Source organism: Plasmodium relictum (genome assembly GCF_900005765.1).
Source record: "Plasmodium relictum strain SGS1 genome assembly, chromosome: 14".
In the NCBI taxonomy this organism is placed as follows: Eukaryota; Apicomplexa; class Aconoidasida; order Haemosporida; family Plasmodiidae; genus Plasmodium; species Plasmodium relictum.
The window spans coordinates 1585857-1607429 of record NC_041692.1 but is presented as its reverse complement, the minus strand read 5'-3'; the positions used below and the strand labels follow the sequence as shown (position 1 = coordinate 1607429).

The 21573-nt window shown below is 18.7% G+C and overlaps 7 protein-coding genes across 7 annotated transcripts; 2 read left to right on the top strand and 5 right to left on the bottom strand.

The window, feature by feature from the left end:
• Positions 1-1701, top strand: MSP9 (merozoite surface protein 9, putative; the record flags this gene model as incomplete). Its single annotated transcript, XM_028679523.1, has 1 exon — positions 1-1701. One exon carries the CDS (start codon positions 1-3, stop codon positions 1699-1701), a length of 1701 nt encoding a protein of 566 aa, XP_028535228.1.
• A 1002-nt stretch (positions 1702-2703) lies between these two features.
• Positions 2704-4094, bottom strand: PRELSG_1444100 (RNA pseudouridylate synthase, putative; the record flags this gene model as incomplete). Its single annotated transcript, XM_028679521.1, has 3 exons — positions 2704-3777; positions 3862-3952; positions 4066-4094. 3 exons carry the CDS (start codon positions 4092-4094, stop codon positions 2704-2706), a joined length of 1194 nt encoding a protein of 397 aa, XP_028535227.1.
• A 1097-nt stretch (positions 4095-5191) lies between these two features.
• PRELSG_1444000 (conserved Plasmodium protein, unknown function) lies at positions 5192-8953 on the bottom strand (the record flags this gene model as incomplete). The annotated part of the gene is made up of 2 exons (XM_028679520.1): positions 5192-8620; positions 8939-8953. 2 exons carry the CDS (start codon positions 8951-8953, stop codon positions 5192-5194), a joined length of 3444 nt encoding a protein of 1147 aa, XP_028535226.1.
• Positions 8954-10108: 1155 nt separating this feature from the next.
• Positions 10109-12861, bottom strand: NEK1 (NIMA related kinase 1, putative; the record flags this gene model as incomplete). Its single annotated transcript, XM_028679519.1, has 2 exons — positions 10109-10337; positions 10436-12861. The coding sequence occupies 2 exons, from the start codon at positions 12859-12861 to the stop codon at positions 10109-10111; spliced, it is 2655 nt and encodes an 884-aa protein (XP_028535225.1).
• Positions 12862-16017: 3156 nt separating this feature from the next.
• Positions 16018-18222, bottom strand: PRELSG_1443800 (conserved Plasmodium protein, unknown function; the record flags this gene model as incomplete). Its single annotated transcript, XM_028679518.1, has 1 exon — positions 16018-18222. The coding sequence occupies one exon, from the start codon at positions 18220-18222 to the stop codon at positions 16018-16020; it is 2205 nt and encodes a 734-aa protein (XP_028535224.1).
• Positions 18223-18866: 644 nt separating this feature from the next.
• On the top strand, positions 18867-20411 carry LRR13 (leucine-rich repeat protein, putative; the record flags this gene model as incomplete). The annotated part of the gene is made up of 3 exons (XM_028679517.1): positions 18867-19139; positions 19241-19673; positions 19834-20411. The coding sequence occupies 3 exons, from the start codon at positions 18867-18869 to the stop codon at positions 20409-20411; spliced, it is 1284 nt and encodes a 427-aa protein (XP_028535223.1).
• Positions 20412-20613: 202 nt separating this feature from the next.
• PRELSG_1443600 (conserved Plasmodium protein, unknown function) lies at positions 20614-21057 on the bottom strand (the record flags this gene model as incomplete). The annotated part of the gene is made up of 1 exon (XM_028679516.1): positions 20614-21057. The coding sequence occupies one exon, from the start codon at positions 21055-21057 to the stop codon at positions 20614-20616; it is 444 nt and encodes a 147-aa protein (XP_028535222.1).
• Between the last annotated feature and the right edge of the window lie 516 nt (positions 21058-21573).

Sequence of the window (21573 nt, the reverse complement as noted above, 5' to 3'; positions counted from 1 at the left end):
ATGGGTCTACGTATTTTATTGTTTACTTTTTTTATCTTCCTAATTAATAATAAATTCACAAATGCTTTAAATGAAGATAGTGTTATTAGACCTTGCGAGAATTGTCTTCTGAATAATTACGACAGGCTACTTAAAATAATTAGATGTGAATATTGTAGTCAGAATGATAAGTTACCATGGTTTAACCATATCCAAAGGGAAAATTGTGCAAACATTAGAAATGAATGCATAGGAACCCTTAATAACAGAGAAAATTTGGAATTATTAAGAAATATAATAAGTAATTTTGGAACAGAAGAATATACAGATAATTTTAGAATAAATGCAGATAACTTAAAAAAAATAATTAATATTATAGAGTTACAAACAAAAGATATTGATGTGTTAAGAAAAATAATAGATAGCATAAGAGAACATAAAGCGGTATTGTTAATTAATAATGATAATAATGCATCACTTATGAATTTGAGTAACAATTTGAGGAGTTTAAGAAATAATGTTGATCATCTTCAGAGAAATCAAGATTTAATTCAAAATGAGTTATCTTTAGATGACCAAAAAGAATTTCAAGATTTACAGGAATTATATCAATTAAAAAACGAGCTAGATGATATTTACAATGGAATAGATAATATCACAAACAATATTCAAAATTATGAATTGGGTGGTTTTAGTATAGAAGGTCTAGTCAATGATAATTTATCAGATCTTATAGGCAATGGGGGAATGAAACTTGTAGATACAGTATCAAATACTATACTTCAAGATGGAACTACTAGTGCTGACAATAGTTTAGTTAATATTATAAGTGATGGTAAAGAATTAGCTGAACAATTAATTGAAAAAAGTGGTAAACAAATAGCTAAACCTTCCTTAAGTTTAGATGAAGACGTCTTTAATAAATTAGATCACTTAAAAACAAAACTTACTTCTCACGAAATACTTATTGATAAAATAAAAAGTGTTTTCTTAAATAAATTAAAGGAATATTTATTAAAAACATTGCACAATGCATATGCATCATATAGAAGAAGAAAAGCAAGAGAAAACGGGGAATCTGATCCAACAATTAATGAATCACTTGATATTAATGATATGAAAAAGGGAATTATAGAAATTGGTATGAAGTTATTATTTAGTAAACTTAAAAATTTCTTGAAATTTATTAAAAGTAAAATATTTCCTCAAAAAAATCCAAAGTTAGAAGGACAAAGAAATATGAGAAATTTCAGAAGTAATACGAATCAAGACAATTTATCAAATAATAATGATAATAATTTAGAAGATGTTCTAAATCATGATCAAAATGAAGCACACAATTCATTGTCAGAACAGGATATTCATCTATTAAAACATATTGATAGGATTATAGATGAAATTAATTACTATACAAGAAAAAGCCAAAATTATAATATAGCATATGCAAAAACAGAACAAGAGAATGTGGAAAGTGAAAAAACAACAGAAACAGAAGCAGAAACAGCCAATGTAAATGATGTAGTAGAAACAAATATAGAAGATGATGAAACAACAGAACCAAAAGTAGAAGAAAAAACAAACATAGAAAATGATGAAACAACAAAACCAGAAGTAGAAGATGGAGAAACAAGAGAAGCAGAAGTAGAAGTAGAAGAAAATGTAAAAAGTGAAGAAATAATAGAACCAAAACCAGAAACAAATGTAAATAAAGTAGCAGAATAAAAAGAAAAAAATTAAAATAAATGAATATTAAAAAAATACTTTTTTTTGTGTGAATATTTAATAGTATCACATGAATTTTTAATTTAATTATTGAAAAAAAATAAAAGTTAGAAATAAATATACAATTAATAGCTTCACTGTTACAATCTAATGAAAATTCACATCAGTTTTTAGACAATTTTCTTTGATCTGAAGAAAAATACAAAGAAAATTTATTAAATTTTTCATTAATTATATATTAGTTTGAACAAAGAGATAAATTATAATTATCAAGTATAATATCTATACTTTTAATATTATATAGAATATATGAAAATATAATTTAAGTTAAAAAAACTTTGCAAAAAATATATAATTATGAATAAAATAGAAATAGGAATATTTGCTTCACATAAAAATAAAGAAATTATTTTTTTTATAAAAAACATTTTTCTTATAATAATATTTTTTAGGCTTATATATATATATACATAAATTTAACTTTTAGAAATTTTAAATAGGTCGTACGATTTATTTATTTTTTTTTTTTTTTATATAATTTTTTTTTACTTTATTTCATTTTATTCTTAGTGTTATTTTTTCATTAGAATATGTACAATGAAAGCAATTTTGGAAACACTTATATATTTGACTAAAATAGAAATTTTTGTGATTTAGTAAGCAAAAATAAAAAATATTAATTTTTTTTTAAGAATAATATTAATAAGTATATATTATTTTTAAAAAAAAAGTAGAAACAAATAAAAAGAAATAAAACCTGATAAAAAGAAGAAAGGAAGAAAAAAAAAAATCATAAGTAAAAAAATAAAGAAAAAAAACTAAAAATAATTTTTTACTTTATTCTTGCCATATTTTTTCTGTAGTTAGTCTATATCTTTTAAACAAAAACATATAAAAAAAAAAAAAAGAAAAATGGTTTTTTGAAAAATTTTCTACATTTAGATCAATTTTTATTTATGTATTTTTTTTTTTTTTTTTCTATATTAACCATTTATATTTCTTTTATATGTTTTGAATTAGTGAATTTTGTAAATAATTTTTTACGTATACATATTTTTCATTAGAATCTGTTACGATATTACCATCTGGTTCAGTTAAGGTTAATTTTGATGTATATTTAGGTAATAAATGATTAATTGTTGAATGCACTTTTAAAGGCATGAAAAAATCTTCAGATAAATCTGATGATTTATAAGGTCCAAATGAAAATCTTTTGCATTTTCTTATGTCTAGATTATATTTAGAAAACAAAAAATCCAAGTCTGCTTTTGATTTCTCTACATATGTAAATTTAATCCATTTACTCATGAATTTTGATTTTATTATTTCTACACTTAATGGTGAGATATGTATATTTCTTACAGTGCACCCTTTTTCTAACAATTTTAATTTTTCGTGAGAAAGTTCACCTTGCACTTTTATTAAGTACGTTGTTAATATATTATTATTCATATTTTTTAAATTTTTTGCAAAATCTCCGTCATTAGTAAATAAAACTATTCCTTCACTATAAGAATCAAGACTATTAATAATAATTAAATGCTCAGGTATATAATTGTTTATTTTATTTTTTTTTTCATACAATATATTTTTTTTTCGTATATAGTCAAATATATTCATATTAAGTTTTGAATGGTTTGGTACTTTTATGTTATTATTTACTAATAATCCTTTTTTATTATGTTCTAAAAAAATTCGATCAGAAGTTTTAGGAATTCTTGTTTCATTTTTTATTAATGAATTATCTTTCATAATTAATGTCTTATTATAATTATTGTAACTTAATGCCATTTTACCATTATTATTATTATTATTATTACAACCATTTAGATATTTAATATGTGTTTTATCATCATAGTTTAGATAGTTTATCTTATTTTCTTTTAGCATCCTCTTATTATTAATAATTTCTTTTTCTTCATATTCATAATTTTTATCTGTATTGCAAAAAACATGTTTTGGTTTGTATATACCCCATAATTTAGTTCTTATGTCTACATTTACTTTAATCCCATTTATTTCAATATTAGAATTTACATCTATTAAAACATTTTTATTTATTATTTGATTATTTACCTATTAAAAAAATTGGAGAAAAATAAAACATTTGTATTTATTCTTTTTATAATAAAAAAAAAAAACATATAAATTTTTTTTAACCTTAATTTTTCCACTTTTTATTAGATCCTGAGCTTTACTTCTTGATGTAATCGATGATAATGAAAGTATTTTTGAAAGTCTTAAGAATACTCTACAAATATATATACATATATAAAAAAAAAATATAAATATGTATATGTGATAAAGTAATATTTAATTTTATCTAAATTTTTTTAAAATTGTAAAAGGCGTAAAATAATATACGTTTTTTTTAATTGAACTGCTGGAAACATGATTTTTCACATTTTTGAAATAATAAAAAAAAAAAAAAAAGATAATTTAAATACACTTAATGTGGTAATAAGAAGAATATGTTTTAATTCATATATTTTTTTTAAACGAAATTATGAATATATTTCATAATATTTCTTTAAAAAAAACATACACTTTCGTGTATACCTTAATTATAAAAATAAATAAACAAAATGTATGAATATATATAAAAAGTTATATTTTTTTTTTTTTTGTTAAAAATTATTTCTTTTTTAAAATAATGAAATAAAATATATCTGAAGAAAAAAAAAAAAAAAAATGTATTTTAAGAAGTAAAATCTATATAAAACTTTTATTCACAAATTAAAAGGAGATATTTTTATATTATATTAAAATTATTATTTAGTTGTATACATAAATGTTATTTTAGTGTCAATTAAAATTATTATATGCATAAAATAATATGCGTTTTACTTTATTTTTTACAATTCTTTAAAAGTAGAAAAAAAGTAGTAATTTTTTTTCATATATTTTGGTAGTATGAATTTTATCGATACAAGAATTATTTGTTCCATAAATCCATAAATAATAAAATTTTTCATATGTATGGCATTAGATATTATAATTATTTACTAAATTAAAAGAGAACAATTAATGCATATATTAAAAATATTTTTATTATATTTTTATAAATAACCATATTTCGTAAATGAATTCAATATATATTCATATATATATTTCCATAGAATGTTTTTCAATTCTTTATATCAACATTTAAATAGTTTTAATTATAATTTTAAGATAAATCTTAGCAAAAATTTATTTTTTTTATTTTTTTTATTTTTTTTATTTTTTAAATTAAAATAAATGAAAAAAAAAAATTAAAAATAAAAAAAAAAATATAATTCACCTAAATATATATTTCAAAAACAAATGAAAAAAGATACTTTATAAAATTCATTAAAAAGTATCATTTTAATATTTACATGTTTTAATGGAAAATTAAAATTTTAAATATGTATTTTTTTTTTTTGTTTCTAGTAAATTTTATAAATACATACAAATTTATAGGATATATTCTTTTAATTGATATAGAAAAAAAACTCCCACTAATATGCTAGATTTTTTTTACTTTTTTATCTATATGGCAGTTCTTATTATCATTATCATTATTGTTATTAGTGAATTTCGTAATATATTCATCTTTATCATAAAAAAATTTTTTTATGTCATTTTTATTAATATTTTCTTCATTTTTTCTCTTTTTTGAATTATTATTCAATAAATAGGAATCTTCGTTTATCCAATTATTTTTGTGTATCGTGTTTTCTTCTTCTTTATTTAAATTTATATCAAATCTATTTTTATAAATATTAAACAGATAATAGTAATATTTTTTTATAATACTTAATTTCTTTTCGTATGGAAATTTTTTAAAAAAATTTCTTTTCTTTTTTTCTATTTCATATAAACTATAATTATTTTGTTTCATTAAATATGAACAAACATATATATTAAATAAGCTTTGCAAAAAATTGGTGCATATCTTATCCCATATGTAATTATTTGGATTTCTTATAATTTTATTTCTATTATTTTCATTTACCTTACTTAAATTTTCTAATTTATTTTTTTTGTATTCTTCATTTGTATATAAATCAGAATTATCATTAAAAATAAAAAAGGTATCATTAAATATATAATCTACACATTTATTTTTATTTTTATTTTTTTCTTCTGAAAATATTTTCCACGCAAATCTTTCTTTCTTATCACTATAAGTATTAGAATTGGCAACGTTAGAATTTTCATTTTCAATATTTTCTGAAGTAAAATTTTCATCTTTAAATAAAATACTACTTAAATCATTCTCCGTTTGCTTAATTTGTGACTTTTCAATGTTATCTTCCCATTTTAATATTTGGCTTTTCATTATTTCTTTTTTAAAAACGTCTTCATTTAATTCATTTTTAATTATATTATCTAAACATTTACTATTTTTGTACATGAAATAATTACTAATAATTTTATGAAAGTGAACATAAGATGATAAAATAACTTCTCTTTTTTTTACACACAAAGGGCGTCTATCAAATCCAAATGAGTTAATTGATTCACATAAATATATTTGCACTTCTTTATTTTTCATATTAGAATTATTGTAATTATTATATATACATTTTTCATTACAAATATTATCTTTTTTGTTTACAATTTTAATAATTTTGTCAACAACCATCTTTATATTCATATTATTTATTACTTCGTTACCATTACATATATTGGAGAAATAATTTTCAATGTCATCATCTTCATTTTCATTATTTAAATTTAAGTATTTCTTTTGAGAATTAATGCTTTTATATTCATTTCGATGATTTATATTATATATTCTGCATATTCTTAACTTCATACTTTTTATTTCATCATATTTTTTTTTTAATGTTTCTTCATCATAAAAATATTTTCCAAAGTTTTCTTTCATTTTTGTTTCTTCTGTATCATTTTCCTTTTTTGTTTCTTTTTTTTCTTCTTCTATTTTCTCTCTTTCATTTTTATTTTCATTTTCATCTTCATTCTCTTTTTCTTTTTCTGTTTTTTTTTTTTTTTCATTCATTATATTTGAATAAGATTTTGACTTAAAATAACTTGAACAATCACTTAAATTTTTTTTCTCACATTTCGTAGAATTAGTCAAAAAAAAGACAATGGATAAATTCATGTTCTTATTATAATTTATATAATTGAGAATTTTTTCTTGATTTTTTTTATTTTTTAAATTAAGTATTGGTTTAAAAAAAGGTATAAAGCCTTCAAAATAGACATCATAAATTAAAATATTTTTCACGTAACTATTTTGTTTTAGACAATAATAACAGAAAAATTCATGTTCAGAATTTTTTGTACACACAGTTATAACATTTTTTTTGTTATTATAATAAATATCGGTATTTGATGGAATATTTAAATTGTTACAAGCATAAGTTAAATTCTCAACTTTTCTATTCAATATAACAACAATGTAGCTATAAGGTATATATAATAAACCACAACATGTATTATTATCACATGTCTTTGATTTCCTTTTAATTATTTTATATAAACACTTATCAAAATATAATTTCAACATTTCTTCTATATTAAATGGAAAATAAGATGTATCTTTAATTTCATTTATATTATCATTTGTTTTATTTGATTTTGTATCTATATTTGCTTCATCATTTTCATATGATTTATACATATCCTTTTTTTGTTCATCTATTTTTTTTATTTCATTTTCTATTTCTGCTTTTTCTTTTTTTTCTTTACATTCCTTTATGATATTATCATCAAAATTATCATAAAAGTTTAATACATTATCATATTTTCTATTATTAAAATATTTTTCAAAAAAATAAAATTCAAAAAATGCTTTTGCATATAATTTAATTTCTACAGCATCAGAAGCTATTTCACTATATGCAAATATTTTATTCTCATTTTTATTATCTTCCTTGTTGCTTTCTTCAATTTTTTTTATATCTCTATTTTCATTATTAAATGAGCAATTAAATAAGCATGGATATTTTATATTTAGATTACGAAAATATTTTTCTTTTAATGTTTTATTAATACATTTGCATACAGGTGGATTATAAAACAGAAATACATTTTTATCATTTTGTTTATACATATCATATATATATTTAAACTGTTTTTCAAAACATAACATGTCAGGTGAAATATTAGATATTTCACTAGCATCAGAATAACTGGATGATGGACTAAGGGATGAAATTTCTTGAAAATAGTCAGAAATTTCATTTTTGTCATTCTTTAAATCTGAGATATTAACATAATTATTATAATCCATAAGGTCTTTTTGAATATTATCAGATTGAAAGGTCATTATTTCATTTTTTTTTTCTTTCATAATATTATCATTATTATATAACTTTATATAATTTTTTCCTTCTAATTTGTTCTTATTGTTATCAATGATTTCTAATTTATTGTTATTTTCTCCTTTATTAGTTATATATTGCCTTTCCTTGTTCTTTATATTTGACATGCCTTTATCATAATTATCTTCTTTCAATGTAAGAACATCATTTATATGTTCCTTTTTTGTTTTGCTACTTCTTTTTTCAATTCTATTTGTATTTTCTTTTGCATTTGTACTACTGCTTTGTTCATAATTGTTATCTATAATATTTTTATTATGAACATTTTTTTTTTCTTCTATTAATTTGATAATCTTATTTGATTCCTCTATGTGCTCCTTACTATTTTTATAACAAGAATCATTTTTTTTTTTACATTTATCATATCCTTTTTCTTTTTTTTTCAATTTATCATCTTTTAATATTTTTTTCTTTTTAAAAACAGTTCTCATAAAGTTATCATATCCCAAAAAAATGTTAAATTTTTCATTTAAATAATAGTTCAGTTTATCGCCATTTTTTACTTTATTTTTTCTCTTATTATTAAGATAATTTTTTTCAAATAATAATTTATCTATTATTAATTCTTGTCCTATTATGAAATTTGAAATGTAAGCATTCTGTTAAATTTACACATAAAAATTTACATATATGTATAAATGTGAACATAGAAATATATACAATAGAAATATTATTCTTCATAAAACTCATTAATATTTATGTATTATGAAGATAAATTATAAATATATAAATTTAATGAAACATCTTAATATACTTTATTTAAAAAAACTGATTTAGTTATTTCATATAATTCGAAAAGGTTAAATAAAAAAAGGAAACATATTTTAAATAAAAAGAACAATATATAAAGGCACTGAGGTAAATATATAAAAAAATAATATTTCAAAAATTATTAAACTTTTATTTTTAAATTTTACTTCTAATTTATCCATGTGGCAAATAATTAAAAACTAAGCATCTGATAAGTGTTTGTACTATGTTTGCTTTTATATGATATTATTTTTGTTACATTCTTTTTTTTATAAGTTTTTTAATAACTATTAATATTCATCCTCTATTAAATAGTAACAACAAGTAAAAACCTCAAAGTTCTGAAAAAAATTATTTAAAAACATGTATATATTATGAAAATATGTTGTATTTTTTAATTTCAATTAATCAAAAAAATAAAAATAATACAAAAATATCTAAAATTCTATAAAAATATCTGGAATTACTTTTTGTTATTTCATATATTTATAAAAAAGTTTTTCAATTAAAAAGTGTTATAAATTATGTATTATTAAAAACATTCCTTATCTGTTTTTTGCAAAATTTTAAAATAAAATAAATAGGAAAAAAATAAAAATAGAAAAAAAAAAAGTAAAAAAATAAAAAATATTCAAAAATTGTAATTTTAATAAAGATAATTTCACGTATTAGAATATGAACATATAAATTATTTAAAATTATTAGTAATATATGTGCATCAAAAATATATACAAAATTATAAAATATACTTGCATATTTTAATATAATTCTTAAAATTTATTGTTAAAAAGAAAGAAAAAAAAAAAAAAAGTTATGAAATATTTAAAAATTATGTAATATTCATTTTGGTCTTCGTTTACTCTGATAAATCAAATATAAAAAAAATCATAAAAAAAAAAAAAAGAATATTTTTAATAGAATTAACAACATACTTATTAAAGTGTACCAAAACAAATTCAAATTAAAACATTTATACTAAGATATAAACATATATATGTTTCATTTATGAAAAAAAAAAAAAAAAAAGTGTATATAAATATGGATTTGACATATTTTATTCCAAAATAAAATGCACTTATTTTACATTGTTCATTCTAAAAAAGAAAAAAAAAACAAAAATTATGACAATAACATAAATATATATATATATATTATATAAAATTTTTGCCATACTATGTAATCATAGAACATAAAAAAGAAAAAAAAATTACTATTGTAAAATAATAATGTTCAAATAAAAATATATAAAATTGTTTCATATAAGATGGAAGTATGAACAAAATAAAGAAAAATAAAATAAAATAAAAATAAAAATGATATTTTTTCTCTTTTTATCTTCAGCTATACAAATTTCTATCATATATATTATCTTCATTATTATGTACTAAATTTTTTAAAGTATAAATATTTCTATTTCTTAAGATGTAATCATTTTCATCATCCTCATGTTTATTTTTCGTTCTAAATGAATTTTTTTTTTCTTGTTCATTTACACAAACAGACACGCTTCTATTGCGTCTATTGTTGTGCTCATTTAGCTTGTTCATATTTTTCAAATTTTCACATCTATTATAAAAAAAAAAAAAAAAGTTAATAATTTTAATAATAGTAGTAAATATAAAAAAATTTGTATCAATGTAATTCAATAATTTAATTGCTTATACCTATCATATCTTTGCATGGTAGAGTACGTATAATTATTGTTCTGCCTCATTCTTTCATAAATTTCTTTTTCTTTTTCTAATAATAATTTTCTTTTTTCTAGTAAATATTCTCTATCTTTTTCAAGATTTTTAAAATTTCTATTTTCTTCTACATTATTTTTATTATATCCATTGTGTTCACACATATAGACACTTGACTTGCGTCTACTAAGATTGTTCATATGTGGTAAAGCACTAACACTTCTTCTAGCACTATCATTAAAATAAACATTTGATATTCTACTACTTTTACATGTGCTATTAATATCGTTAAATTTTTTTTCATATCTAGGACTATTACAAGTAGAATCATTATTTTCATTATACAAATCTCTATTGTTCTTTGAAATATTTACTTGATATTTATTATTAATTTTATATTTCCCACTTTCTACAGAATTGCTGCTATATTGGCTCAAAGTGCTCTGATTATTATTAAATCCGCTATAACCATCTATACCAACATAATTATTATTAATATGAGTACTATTATTGCTATAGTTTTGCATATTTTTGCTGGAAATAGTACTAATGGAATTTTTTTTTAAATAAGTATTTATATCACATTTATCTAAATTTTCATCATCATAATTTTTTGACTTCATATTAGAATACATATAATTTTTAAAATTATTCATATGATTATATTTTTCTTTCATTCTTGAAAAAGAATTATAACTTTCTTGGTTTTTTGATTGAATTCTTAATTTTTCCATTAGATCTATATTATTATTATCTATTCCTCTTATAAAAAAATTTTCCCTTCGTCCTTTTTCTATTCTTTCCCTCTCCATTCTTTGTTGCATTTTATCTCTTTCAATTCTTTCCATTCTTTCTCTTTCTATTCTTTCTAATCTTTCTCTTTCTAATCTTTCTCTTTCTAATCTTTCTCTTTCAAATCTTTCTCTTTCTATTCTTTCTCTTTCTATTCTCTCCCTTTCTAATCTTTCTCTTTCAAGTCTTTGCATTCTTTCTCTTTCCATTCTTTCTATTCTTTCTCTTTCAAGTCTTTCTATTTTTTCCCTTTCTATTATTTCTGCTTTTTCTCTTTCAATTCTTTCTAATCTTTCTCTTTCTAAGCGTTTTTTTTCCATTAATTTAATTTCTAAAGCTTTTCTCTGAGTATTTTCCTTTTCCATTCTATTTCTCTCAAGTTGCTCTCTTTCTATTAATTCTCTTTTCATCTTTTCCTTCTCTGTTGATCGTTCTTTTTCTATATCATAGACTTTTTTATTTTCTCTATTAGGATATTGACCATTAATTACAAGAGGATTATTAATATCTTGATTGTATTTCAAAGTATCCTTAGTTATAGTATTAGCACTTTGTCTACTTAAGCAACTTGAACTTCTTTCACGTTCATTGCTTCCTTTATTTAATAAATCGTTTTGAGAGACAACATAAGGCTTAATTTCTGTGGCTTTACAATTATCAATTTTAGGCAATTCTACATATGAATCTTTTCTCTTTATGACAGGTGGGGTCACATTTTTGATGATTTGATATCCTAAACATTGTAAAGCACTTGGTCGTTCCTTTGGAGATAAGTTTAACAAATTTTTAATTAAAATATTTAACTCTTTTGATTTCCCTTTTATTGGTAATTCAGGCCCCTTCTTCAATTCAGATATTAACTGAGAAAAATTATTTGCTTTATGAAAAGGGGTTTTACCAGAGCATAATTCATATATAATACAACCAAGGGCCCACATATCACTTTTATCATCATAACTTTTTGTTTCATGCAATAATAATTCAGGAGACCAATAATATGGGGTCCCAACGCATGAATGAGCCATACTCTCTATTCCTATATTTTTGCTTAAACCGAAATCACCAATTTTTGCTATAGGTCTACCACTTAAATTATTTGCTTGTGCTGTTATTTTCCCTATGTGTCTTATTCCTGTTGATAGAAATATGTTCTGAGGCTTTAAATCTCTATGCAATACTCTTTCTCCATTAGGTCCATCTTTTAAGTTGTGACAATATGCTAAAGCATGTAATAATTGCCTTGTTATATCTATAATTGCATGCTCTTCTATTTTTCCAAACATTTTATAACATTTTTGTATATTTCTAGATAAATCCCCTGCATCACAAAATTCCATTAATATATATAACTTTTGATTTGCTTTATTTAGGAATCTATCAATATATCTAACAATGTTTTTATGTTTTAATTCTCTCATAACATTTACTTCAATGACTAATTGAGATTTTTCTCTTTCTTTTAAACCTCTATATGAAATAGCTTTCCAACAAAAAAATTCTTGTGTTCTCTTATGTTTCACCAAGAATACTTCCCCAAATTTACCATTGCCAATTTTTTTTACAACTTCATATTCATTTAAACGACTTTCACCGTCATCATATTTACTTGGCATTTTACTTAATATTTTTTTATATAAATTATAAAAATAAAAAATGATTCAATTATTCATATGCCATTATAAGCATATATTTTAGTCTATATATATATATATATATATGTATATATATATATATATGTATATATATACAAAGATTCAAAAAAAATAAAATAAAAACAAATGTTTTTATTTTTAAAAAGACAATTTTTTTTTATTAAATATGTTTAATTTAAAAAAATAAAATAAAAAAATAAGTATTTTAAACAAATATAAATTAAAAATTATAACTTAATTCTTTAAAATTTCTAAAGATTTATTAAAATATTAATATGTATTCGGAGAAACAAATATTACAATGAAAGTTTCTAGTAATTTTTATGATGTTTTTTTTTTTGTTATGAGCATTTTTTCAAACATCTTAAATTCACTTAATTATTAATATTCGTGTTTTTTTATGGACTTATTTCATATTTGTCACGTTATAATAATGCTTCATTAAATTGTTTATTCCTTACAAAAATGAATATTTATTGAATAAAAACTTGGTATTATCTTAAGCTATTATAATTATGCTCATTTTTATTTACGTCATTTTTTTTTTTTTTCTATTTATTTTTCATATATAATCTCTTCTCTTTATAATATTTAAAAAAAATATTACCATAATTTATGTGAAAAATAAAATATTCTTCACAAATAAATTTATAATTAATAAATATCTTTAAAAAAATAAAATATTACTTTCATATAAAAAAATAGAGGAATCGAATATAATGAATAAAATTTAAAAAAAAAAAAAATCCTATGGTGCTTAATATAGCTTTTATTTTTTTATTTTGTTTTATTTTTAATGGAATAAGTTATGACTATTTGTTGAATTCAAAAAATAAATGTAAAAAATTTTAATTTAATAAAAAAAAAGATAATACAAAATAATAATCTATGACTATTCTATTTGAAAAAGATATGATAATAAAAAAAAAAAAAAAAAGGATAAACAAAATAAAAATAATAATTTCAATATCACATCTTGTTTATTTTTTATTTCCTAATTGTTCAGAATATTCACATAACAAATGTATATATATTATGGAAATTAAAATTTTGTATTTTTTTTAGATGTCTAATTTTTATGCACACTACTGTGCAAAAGTAAAAAAAAAAAAAGGTAATGTAAAAAATAAAATAATGAGGTAAAATAAGAAAATGGTAAGGTAAAATAAAAGAATGTTAAGGTAAAACAAGAGTTATTTAATAAATAGTCATAAAAGAAAAAAAATTAAATAAATAGAAAGAAACTAATTTTCTTAATTGGATCATAAATTTACATTATATGTCTCTGTGTTTATTCTCTATAAATTTAAAATTACTTTTAATGTTATAGTAATGTGAAAAATTTATATTTCAGAACTAATTTTTTTTTTATATATGTAAAATAGGAAATTTTAAAAAATGAAAAACAAACAAACAAAAAAAAAATTATGCATTTAGTATAGAGAAAATAAATTGTGTATTTCTTATGGCACAATTATTTTCATATAACATATAAAATAATATAAAAATGCATTAATGTATCAGAGTTTTTATATTATGCGCAATTTTTTAAAACTTAGTAATGCTAATGTAATATTTTAATTTTTCAAGTATTTTTAATGTGCAAAAATAACGAAGAAACGTATTTTATAATTATTAAAATACTAAGTATTCCATAAATAAATACAAAGTAATATTTTGTATAAAGAAATTACAAGTTTATTTCTATTTCTCAAAAAAATATAACATTTTCATAAAGGTGCAGAATATATAAAAGTTTATAGTAAAATAAACAAGATATCAAATAAAATAAAAGTTTTATGAAAAAGTAAATTAAATTAAAAAAAAATAAATTTTTTTTGTAATAAAATTTAAAAGAAAACATACAAGTAAATAAATATATTGAAAATCATGGCACTGTATTTTTTATAAGTTTTTATTTCATACAAAAAAAAAAAAAAAATAGTAAATGATATGTCTAATTCCATGCATATACCTAATAAATATTGCATATTTTTATATTAAGATAAATTTAACTAAAATTTGAGAAAGGTTATATTTAAAAGTTGCATCATTTAAAAAAAAAAATTACCAAATAATATGAAATAATATATAAAATAAATTTTTTAAAAACTAAATGTTCTGTAAAAAAAATAAATAATCAGTATTAAAGATTCAGAATGAGTTTTTAACAACCTAGAACAAATATTAATAGCTAATACAAGTTACATAATTAACAAAAATGAACATAAAAATAAAGAAAATTAGTTTTTTAATAATTTATGTATCAGATTAATTTTGATATAAAAATAAATAAATAAAAATATTATAAATTTATTTAAGAAAATCTTTTTATTTTCAAAATAATACATTATTTACATATATATATGTAAAATTATCATTTTTCAAAATAATATAAATATTGACTATTTATAGTACTCATTTTAGAAAGACAAATAAATATTTTTTTTTTTTTAATAAATAAAATTATTTTACTAGAAGAAAAAAAAAAATAATGAAATTAATGAAATTTTAATAATGTATTTAAGATTAAAATTTATGTTTTTTTAAATATGTAAAACAGAATATTTACCTATATCTATACATTTATAAAAGAATTATAGAATAAAAAAAAAAAAAAACATAAAAATTAAAAATAATTAAAAATTAATTTAATAACTTTAGTTTGAGCAAATTTAATAATCTATATACGTTAAATGCAGGATACTTTAGAAAGTATAGTTTAAATTTACTAAAATTATAGAAAAACATTATAATAAAAAAATATAAATAATGTAAATTTGAAAATAAAAATTAAAGTTTATAATATTAATCTTATTATAAATGATATGTAGATTTATTTTTCATATGTATATTTAAAGAAATTATTTATGTTTTTTGTTCAAAAAAAAAAAAATTAATAATTTAATATAATCAAATAAAATTAAAAATATTGATAAACATTTAGTGTAACAATATTTAAATGAATTAGATTCTTCTAATAAACAATTTAATTATTAAAGTAATAACAAATCACATGAAAAATAAAATAACTAAATTTAATTATTCATGAAATCGAAAATTTTAATAATTTTACATAGCATTAATTATAATTCTCTCTCTCTGTATATATATATATCATATGCATTTATAATTTGTCCAAGATAATAATTCTTTTCTTTTTCTTTTAAATATTTTTTTATTATACATAAGTAATATGAAATCGTATAATTTTTTTAAATGTCTCATGTATATATTGTTATTATAGTATATATGATTAAAAATATTGATATGACTGTAGCATTTTAAAAATGATAAGTTACTGAAATGAATATGAGTTGATAAAAATATTAGCAGTGACGTAATTATAGTGTTAATTTTTTTTTTGTGTTCATTTCTTAATTTATCAGTACTGTTGCACAATTTTGATATTATGAGAATTATAAAATGGTTATCAATAAATCTAAGTAAATGCATATGTAATAACGTATTTATTATTTGTTCAGTTGAGTTATTTTTTATATTATTTTCAATTTCATTTAGTAAATTTATATATGCATTATTAAAAATATCACATTTTTTTGAAATTTCTCTTAATTTATTTCTTAAAATATTATCATAATTCTTTTTATCATTTAATTCTTCATTTATCTCATCTTGATTTAATTTATTCTGAACAATTTCTGCTTGATTATTTTCTTTTTGATCATTACTACTCTGGTTGTACTGGATATGAATATTTTGAAAATTATGAAAATGTAAATTGTCGTAATAATCAAAATTATCAATATTATTATTTTGTTGATAATAATGTATCAAATATATATATTTTAGTAAAGGAAAATTAAAAAAATTGAGAGAATAAACTGCCTTAAAGAATATTAATTTATAATGCATATCTAGATTATATATAGAATCTAAATATACATATTTTTTAATATTTTTTAATATATTATTTTTATAAATTATAAAATTTTGAATACTAGATTTTTCTTTATCAGTATTTTTATAAAACTCATTACGCATTTCTAGCTTATTATAGTGATTAATAAATACTTTAATTATTGGTAAATTTATTTTATCATTTGTATTTAAATTTTCTAAGGAAGTACATAAATAACTAGGGTCATTTTTTATTCCTGATTTTCCTTCTTCATTTAGTTTATTAAACGGATAATCTGATAAAATTTCACAGGAAAGATAATCCTCTCTTGAAAAAAAGAAGTTTGTAGATATTGGGTGAAATATGTTAGATAAAACATAAAAAAATAGACATATTAATTTATGATCATTTAAATCACTATCTATATAAATAAAATTTTTGTAAGAATTATCAATTAAATTCATATATCTTTCTTTTTTTTTTTTAACTTCTTTTTCATTTATTGTTTCTGGTGAATAGGATTTCTTAATATCTTTTTTTATATCAATTTTTTGTATAAATGATTCAATCAATGGAAATAAATTTTTTTCAATATTTTTTAATTCATTATTAGAAGAAACATTAAAAATTTTATCTTTACATTTATTTTCAAAAAAAGAGCTTATTGATGTATTATAGACAAATTGAGAAAGAACTAGTAATATTTTTATCAAGTGATTATTATTTATATAATCTATATTGAAATGGATAAAGGTTGAATAATAATTAAATATATGAAAACTGCCATAAGTATTATTGTTATAATATTCATTGTATCTATTCATATTTATATAATCATTTTGCTCATTTTTATTCTTTTTCATATAAATGTCTAATTTTGAATAAACATCATCATTAACATTTGGATTTGATTTAGAATCATCTAAGTGATTGAATTTCAAATTAATAATTTTATTATTTTCATTTTTTAACTTATTTTGTTGATCAATTTTATCATTTAAGTTAAATAAATTATTCTTCACTGTTAAAAAATGATAACTTTCGAATAAATAATAGGAATATATAATATGGATAATATTATTTACGTTTATGTTGTTAAAATAATTTCTTGAAAATATATAATTATTGTAAAAATATGTAAAAAAGTTAGAACATATATCTAAGTAATATAAATCATTATATATTAGTATATAGAAAAATTGAACTAGTTCATCAGCAACAAAATTTTCCTTTTCTTTAAGAAGATCTTTTAATATTTTTTTATATATAATACGATCATTTTTAATTTTCTTTTGCTCTATACATTTTAATTTATGTATATTATGTTTTATTTCATTATCTAAAAAGTTTAGGTCTTCATATTTATCTATTACATTTCCTTCATATTTAGGAATAAAAGTTTGTACTTTTCTTTTTATGAATAGGTCGGTGAATATATTCAACCTTCTTCGACATATCATTTATATAATATATTTATATTTAATAAATTATTTTGTAGTTTTTTATTATATTTCTTTTTATTATTTTTATTACTTAAAAAAAATAAAAAAAAAAATAAATAAAATTAATAATAAACAAATAAAATAGCATAGTTTTGTTGAACTTCTTGTTTAATAAAGGAAACATATAAATCATAACAATACATTACAGAAAACAAAAAAAATTGTAAAATGAAGCTTAATATAGGAAAAAAAAAAAAAAACACTTAGAAACAAATTACTCTATTTCGTTATATTTAAATATAAAAAAAAGAAAAAAGAGAAAAAAAAAATTCAGTAAAATGCAATTTTGGTATTTTATACATTTATGTAAAAAAAAAAAAAGAAAAAAAGTAAAATAAAATTTTTTATTTTTTCAGAAAATTATGATATTTTAAGAACTTTAAAAATTACTGATGTATTTTATAAAGACAAAAAAAAGTTACGTTGAAAAAAGGAGAAAAATGATGCATATATTATCAATGTAGGCTGAAATATGCCAATAGTTTCTATAGAAAAAAAAAAAAAATAGAATATGTATATTTTTTTCTTTTTATCCATACTTGATTAATAAAATAAAAAATAAACATTAAAATCAAATTTTATAGAAATATTAAAAAAAGAAAATGAGGATAGATTTGGATTTAATTAAAAAAAAAAGTGAACACAATGAAGGACTGATTGAAGAATTAGAGGAAATAGCTTTGCATCAATTACAAATTAGGAAAATTGAATTTATAAATATTCATTGTAAAAATTTAAAAATATTATTGCTACAAAGTAACTTAATAGAAAAAATTGAAAATTTAAATCAGTTGAAAAAATTAGAATATTTAAATTTAGCTTTGAATAATATCACTGTTATAGAAAATTTAGAAAAATGTGAATCATTAAGGAAGGTAAAAAAAAAAAAAAAAAATTGATATATATGCATGTGTTACAAGTATGTTTTATAACATAAATATATACAGCATCTTAATTTTTTCTTTTTTTGTCTAAGCTTGATTTAACACTAAATTTTATTGATATTTCAACAATTGAGAAATCTATAAATAATTTAAAAAATAATGAAAATTTAAAAGAATTATATTTAATGGGTAATCCTTGCTCTAATTGGAAGTATTTGAAATTCTTTATCATATTTAAATTAGAACAACTAGAAGTTCTAGATGGTTGTGATATACTAATGTCAGATAAAATAAAATCAAAACAAATTCATAAAATTGTTTTAGAGTCACTTGAAGAAGAAATAAAAATGTATAAATTGAAAGAAAAAGACAGTTTTGATTCTATTAATAATAGAATAATGATTTATGAAGAAATAGAAAAAGAAAATGAACTTGAAAAAAAAAAAAATGAAAATAAAGAAAAAGATAAAAAAGATATTTTACCAATTTATACTGATGAAGGAGAAATTCGTCAATGTAATGAAGGTCTGTTAACATTTTTAATAAAAATAAAAAAAAAAAAATTAGCATGATAAAGATAAAAAATATTATTATGGAAAAGAAAATTTTTAAATGAGGAAAAAAAGAATGAAAATAATATTTCATCATATTAATTTTATTTTTTTTATTTTTTTAATTGTCTTAGGTCATTACAAATTCGTATTCGATGAATATTCAAATAAAAAATTTACATTTTTAAAATTGTTTTTACCAAAATATTTGTGCAATTCTTTAATTAAAATAGATATAAATGTAAATTATGTCAGATGTGTAATTAAAAACAAATTGTTTCAAATAAAATTAAATGATCCTATTTTAACAGATTTTACTAAAATTGTCAGAAAAAAGTATACTGGAGAATTGCATGTGAAAATGAGAAAAAAAAATTATAAAAAAAATAAAATTATTGAAAATGAATGTTTCAAAGAAGATAGTCTAAATGTATTCAGTGATAGTTACAAAAACCATTTACATTGTTCATCTTCATCTTCATATCCTTGTTCTTCTAACTCTACCTCTTCCTCTGATTCATCATCTAATTCCTTTTTTAAAAATGAGTCTTCCTTTAAAGAAATTAAAAAAAGGAACACAATTAAACCAAATTTAGCGCTTCATAATAAAAATGAAGATACTTTTTTTTTTGAAGAGAAGCAAACAAAATATTTATCACCAGATTTTAATAAAATGCCATCTCTCGAAAAAATATCTAAAATAAATTCTTAAAACATTAAATAAACAATATATATAAGATTACAGATATAAAAAATAAAAAAAATGAGCAATAGAAACTAAGAGTTATTTTAATATTTATAATATAGGTGATAGTTATACACAAAAAAGTTGTGTAACAATAAAAATGAATATTTTATTTAATATATATTTAATAAGAATTTTAAATATATTTTTATTTTTACTGATTAAAATTTTATTTAATTAATTTAAATTTTAGTGCTTCATGTTTTTTTAATATATTATTTTCCTTTTCTTGCTCTAATTTCTTTTCAGCTTCTTCAAAGCATTTTAAAATATGTGGTGACAATTTTTCTAAATGTAAAATTTCATCATACGTCAATATTTCTAAAAGTGTATGACATTTAGCTTTAGATATAACTAAACATGGTGTATAAATTAAATTATTTTTTATAACACATTTTGTTTCTTTCATATTTTTTACAGTAGATAAGAAATTATTTCTTAATTTTCCATTACTCACAAAAATTAATTTATCACTTTCATCATTTAATTTTATTATTTTACTTCTTTCTTTAGGCGGGTACACAATAGAAATAATTTTTTTTCTTCCTCTTCTATTTTTTAGCCAAGACCAACCAGCTTTTTTAGAAAAATTACGAAAATATATATTAAACATGCTCACTTTTCATCAAAAAGTACTATTTTTCATTCATATACATACATATATACTTACATATATATATTTATTTATTTATTTTTATTCTTTTTAAACAATAGTTTTTTTAATTTTTATAAATATTCATATTTTTATTGTACTGTTAATTTTTAACTCCTAAATCTTTATAAATTTAAATAAAAATCAAGTTAATAAAAAAAAATTATTTTAAAAATATTCGATTAAAAATATGTACGCATTCCATTATCTCTATCAATAGAAAAAGAAAATTCTTATGAATTAAAGATCAATAAATGTATCTTATAAAAAAAAAAAAAATGTTTTTAATTATTATATATTAATAAAAATGCTTTAAAAAATGAATTTTAATAAATATAAAAATTATTAAAAAAAAAAAAATGTATATTATTTTAAAAAAAATAAACAAAATTTTGAATGTCTACATTGTATTTGCCATGTTGAAAAAGAAATAAATAAAAATAAAGAACATAGTTGTAGTGATTTAAGTAAACGAAA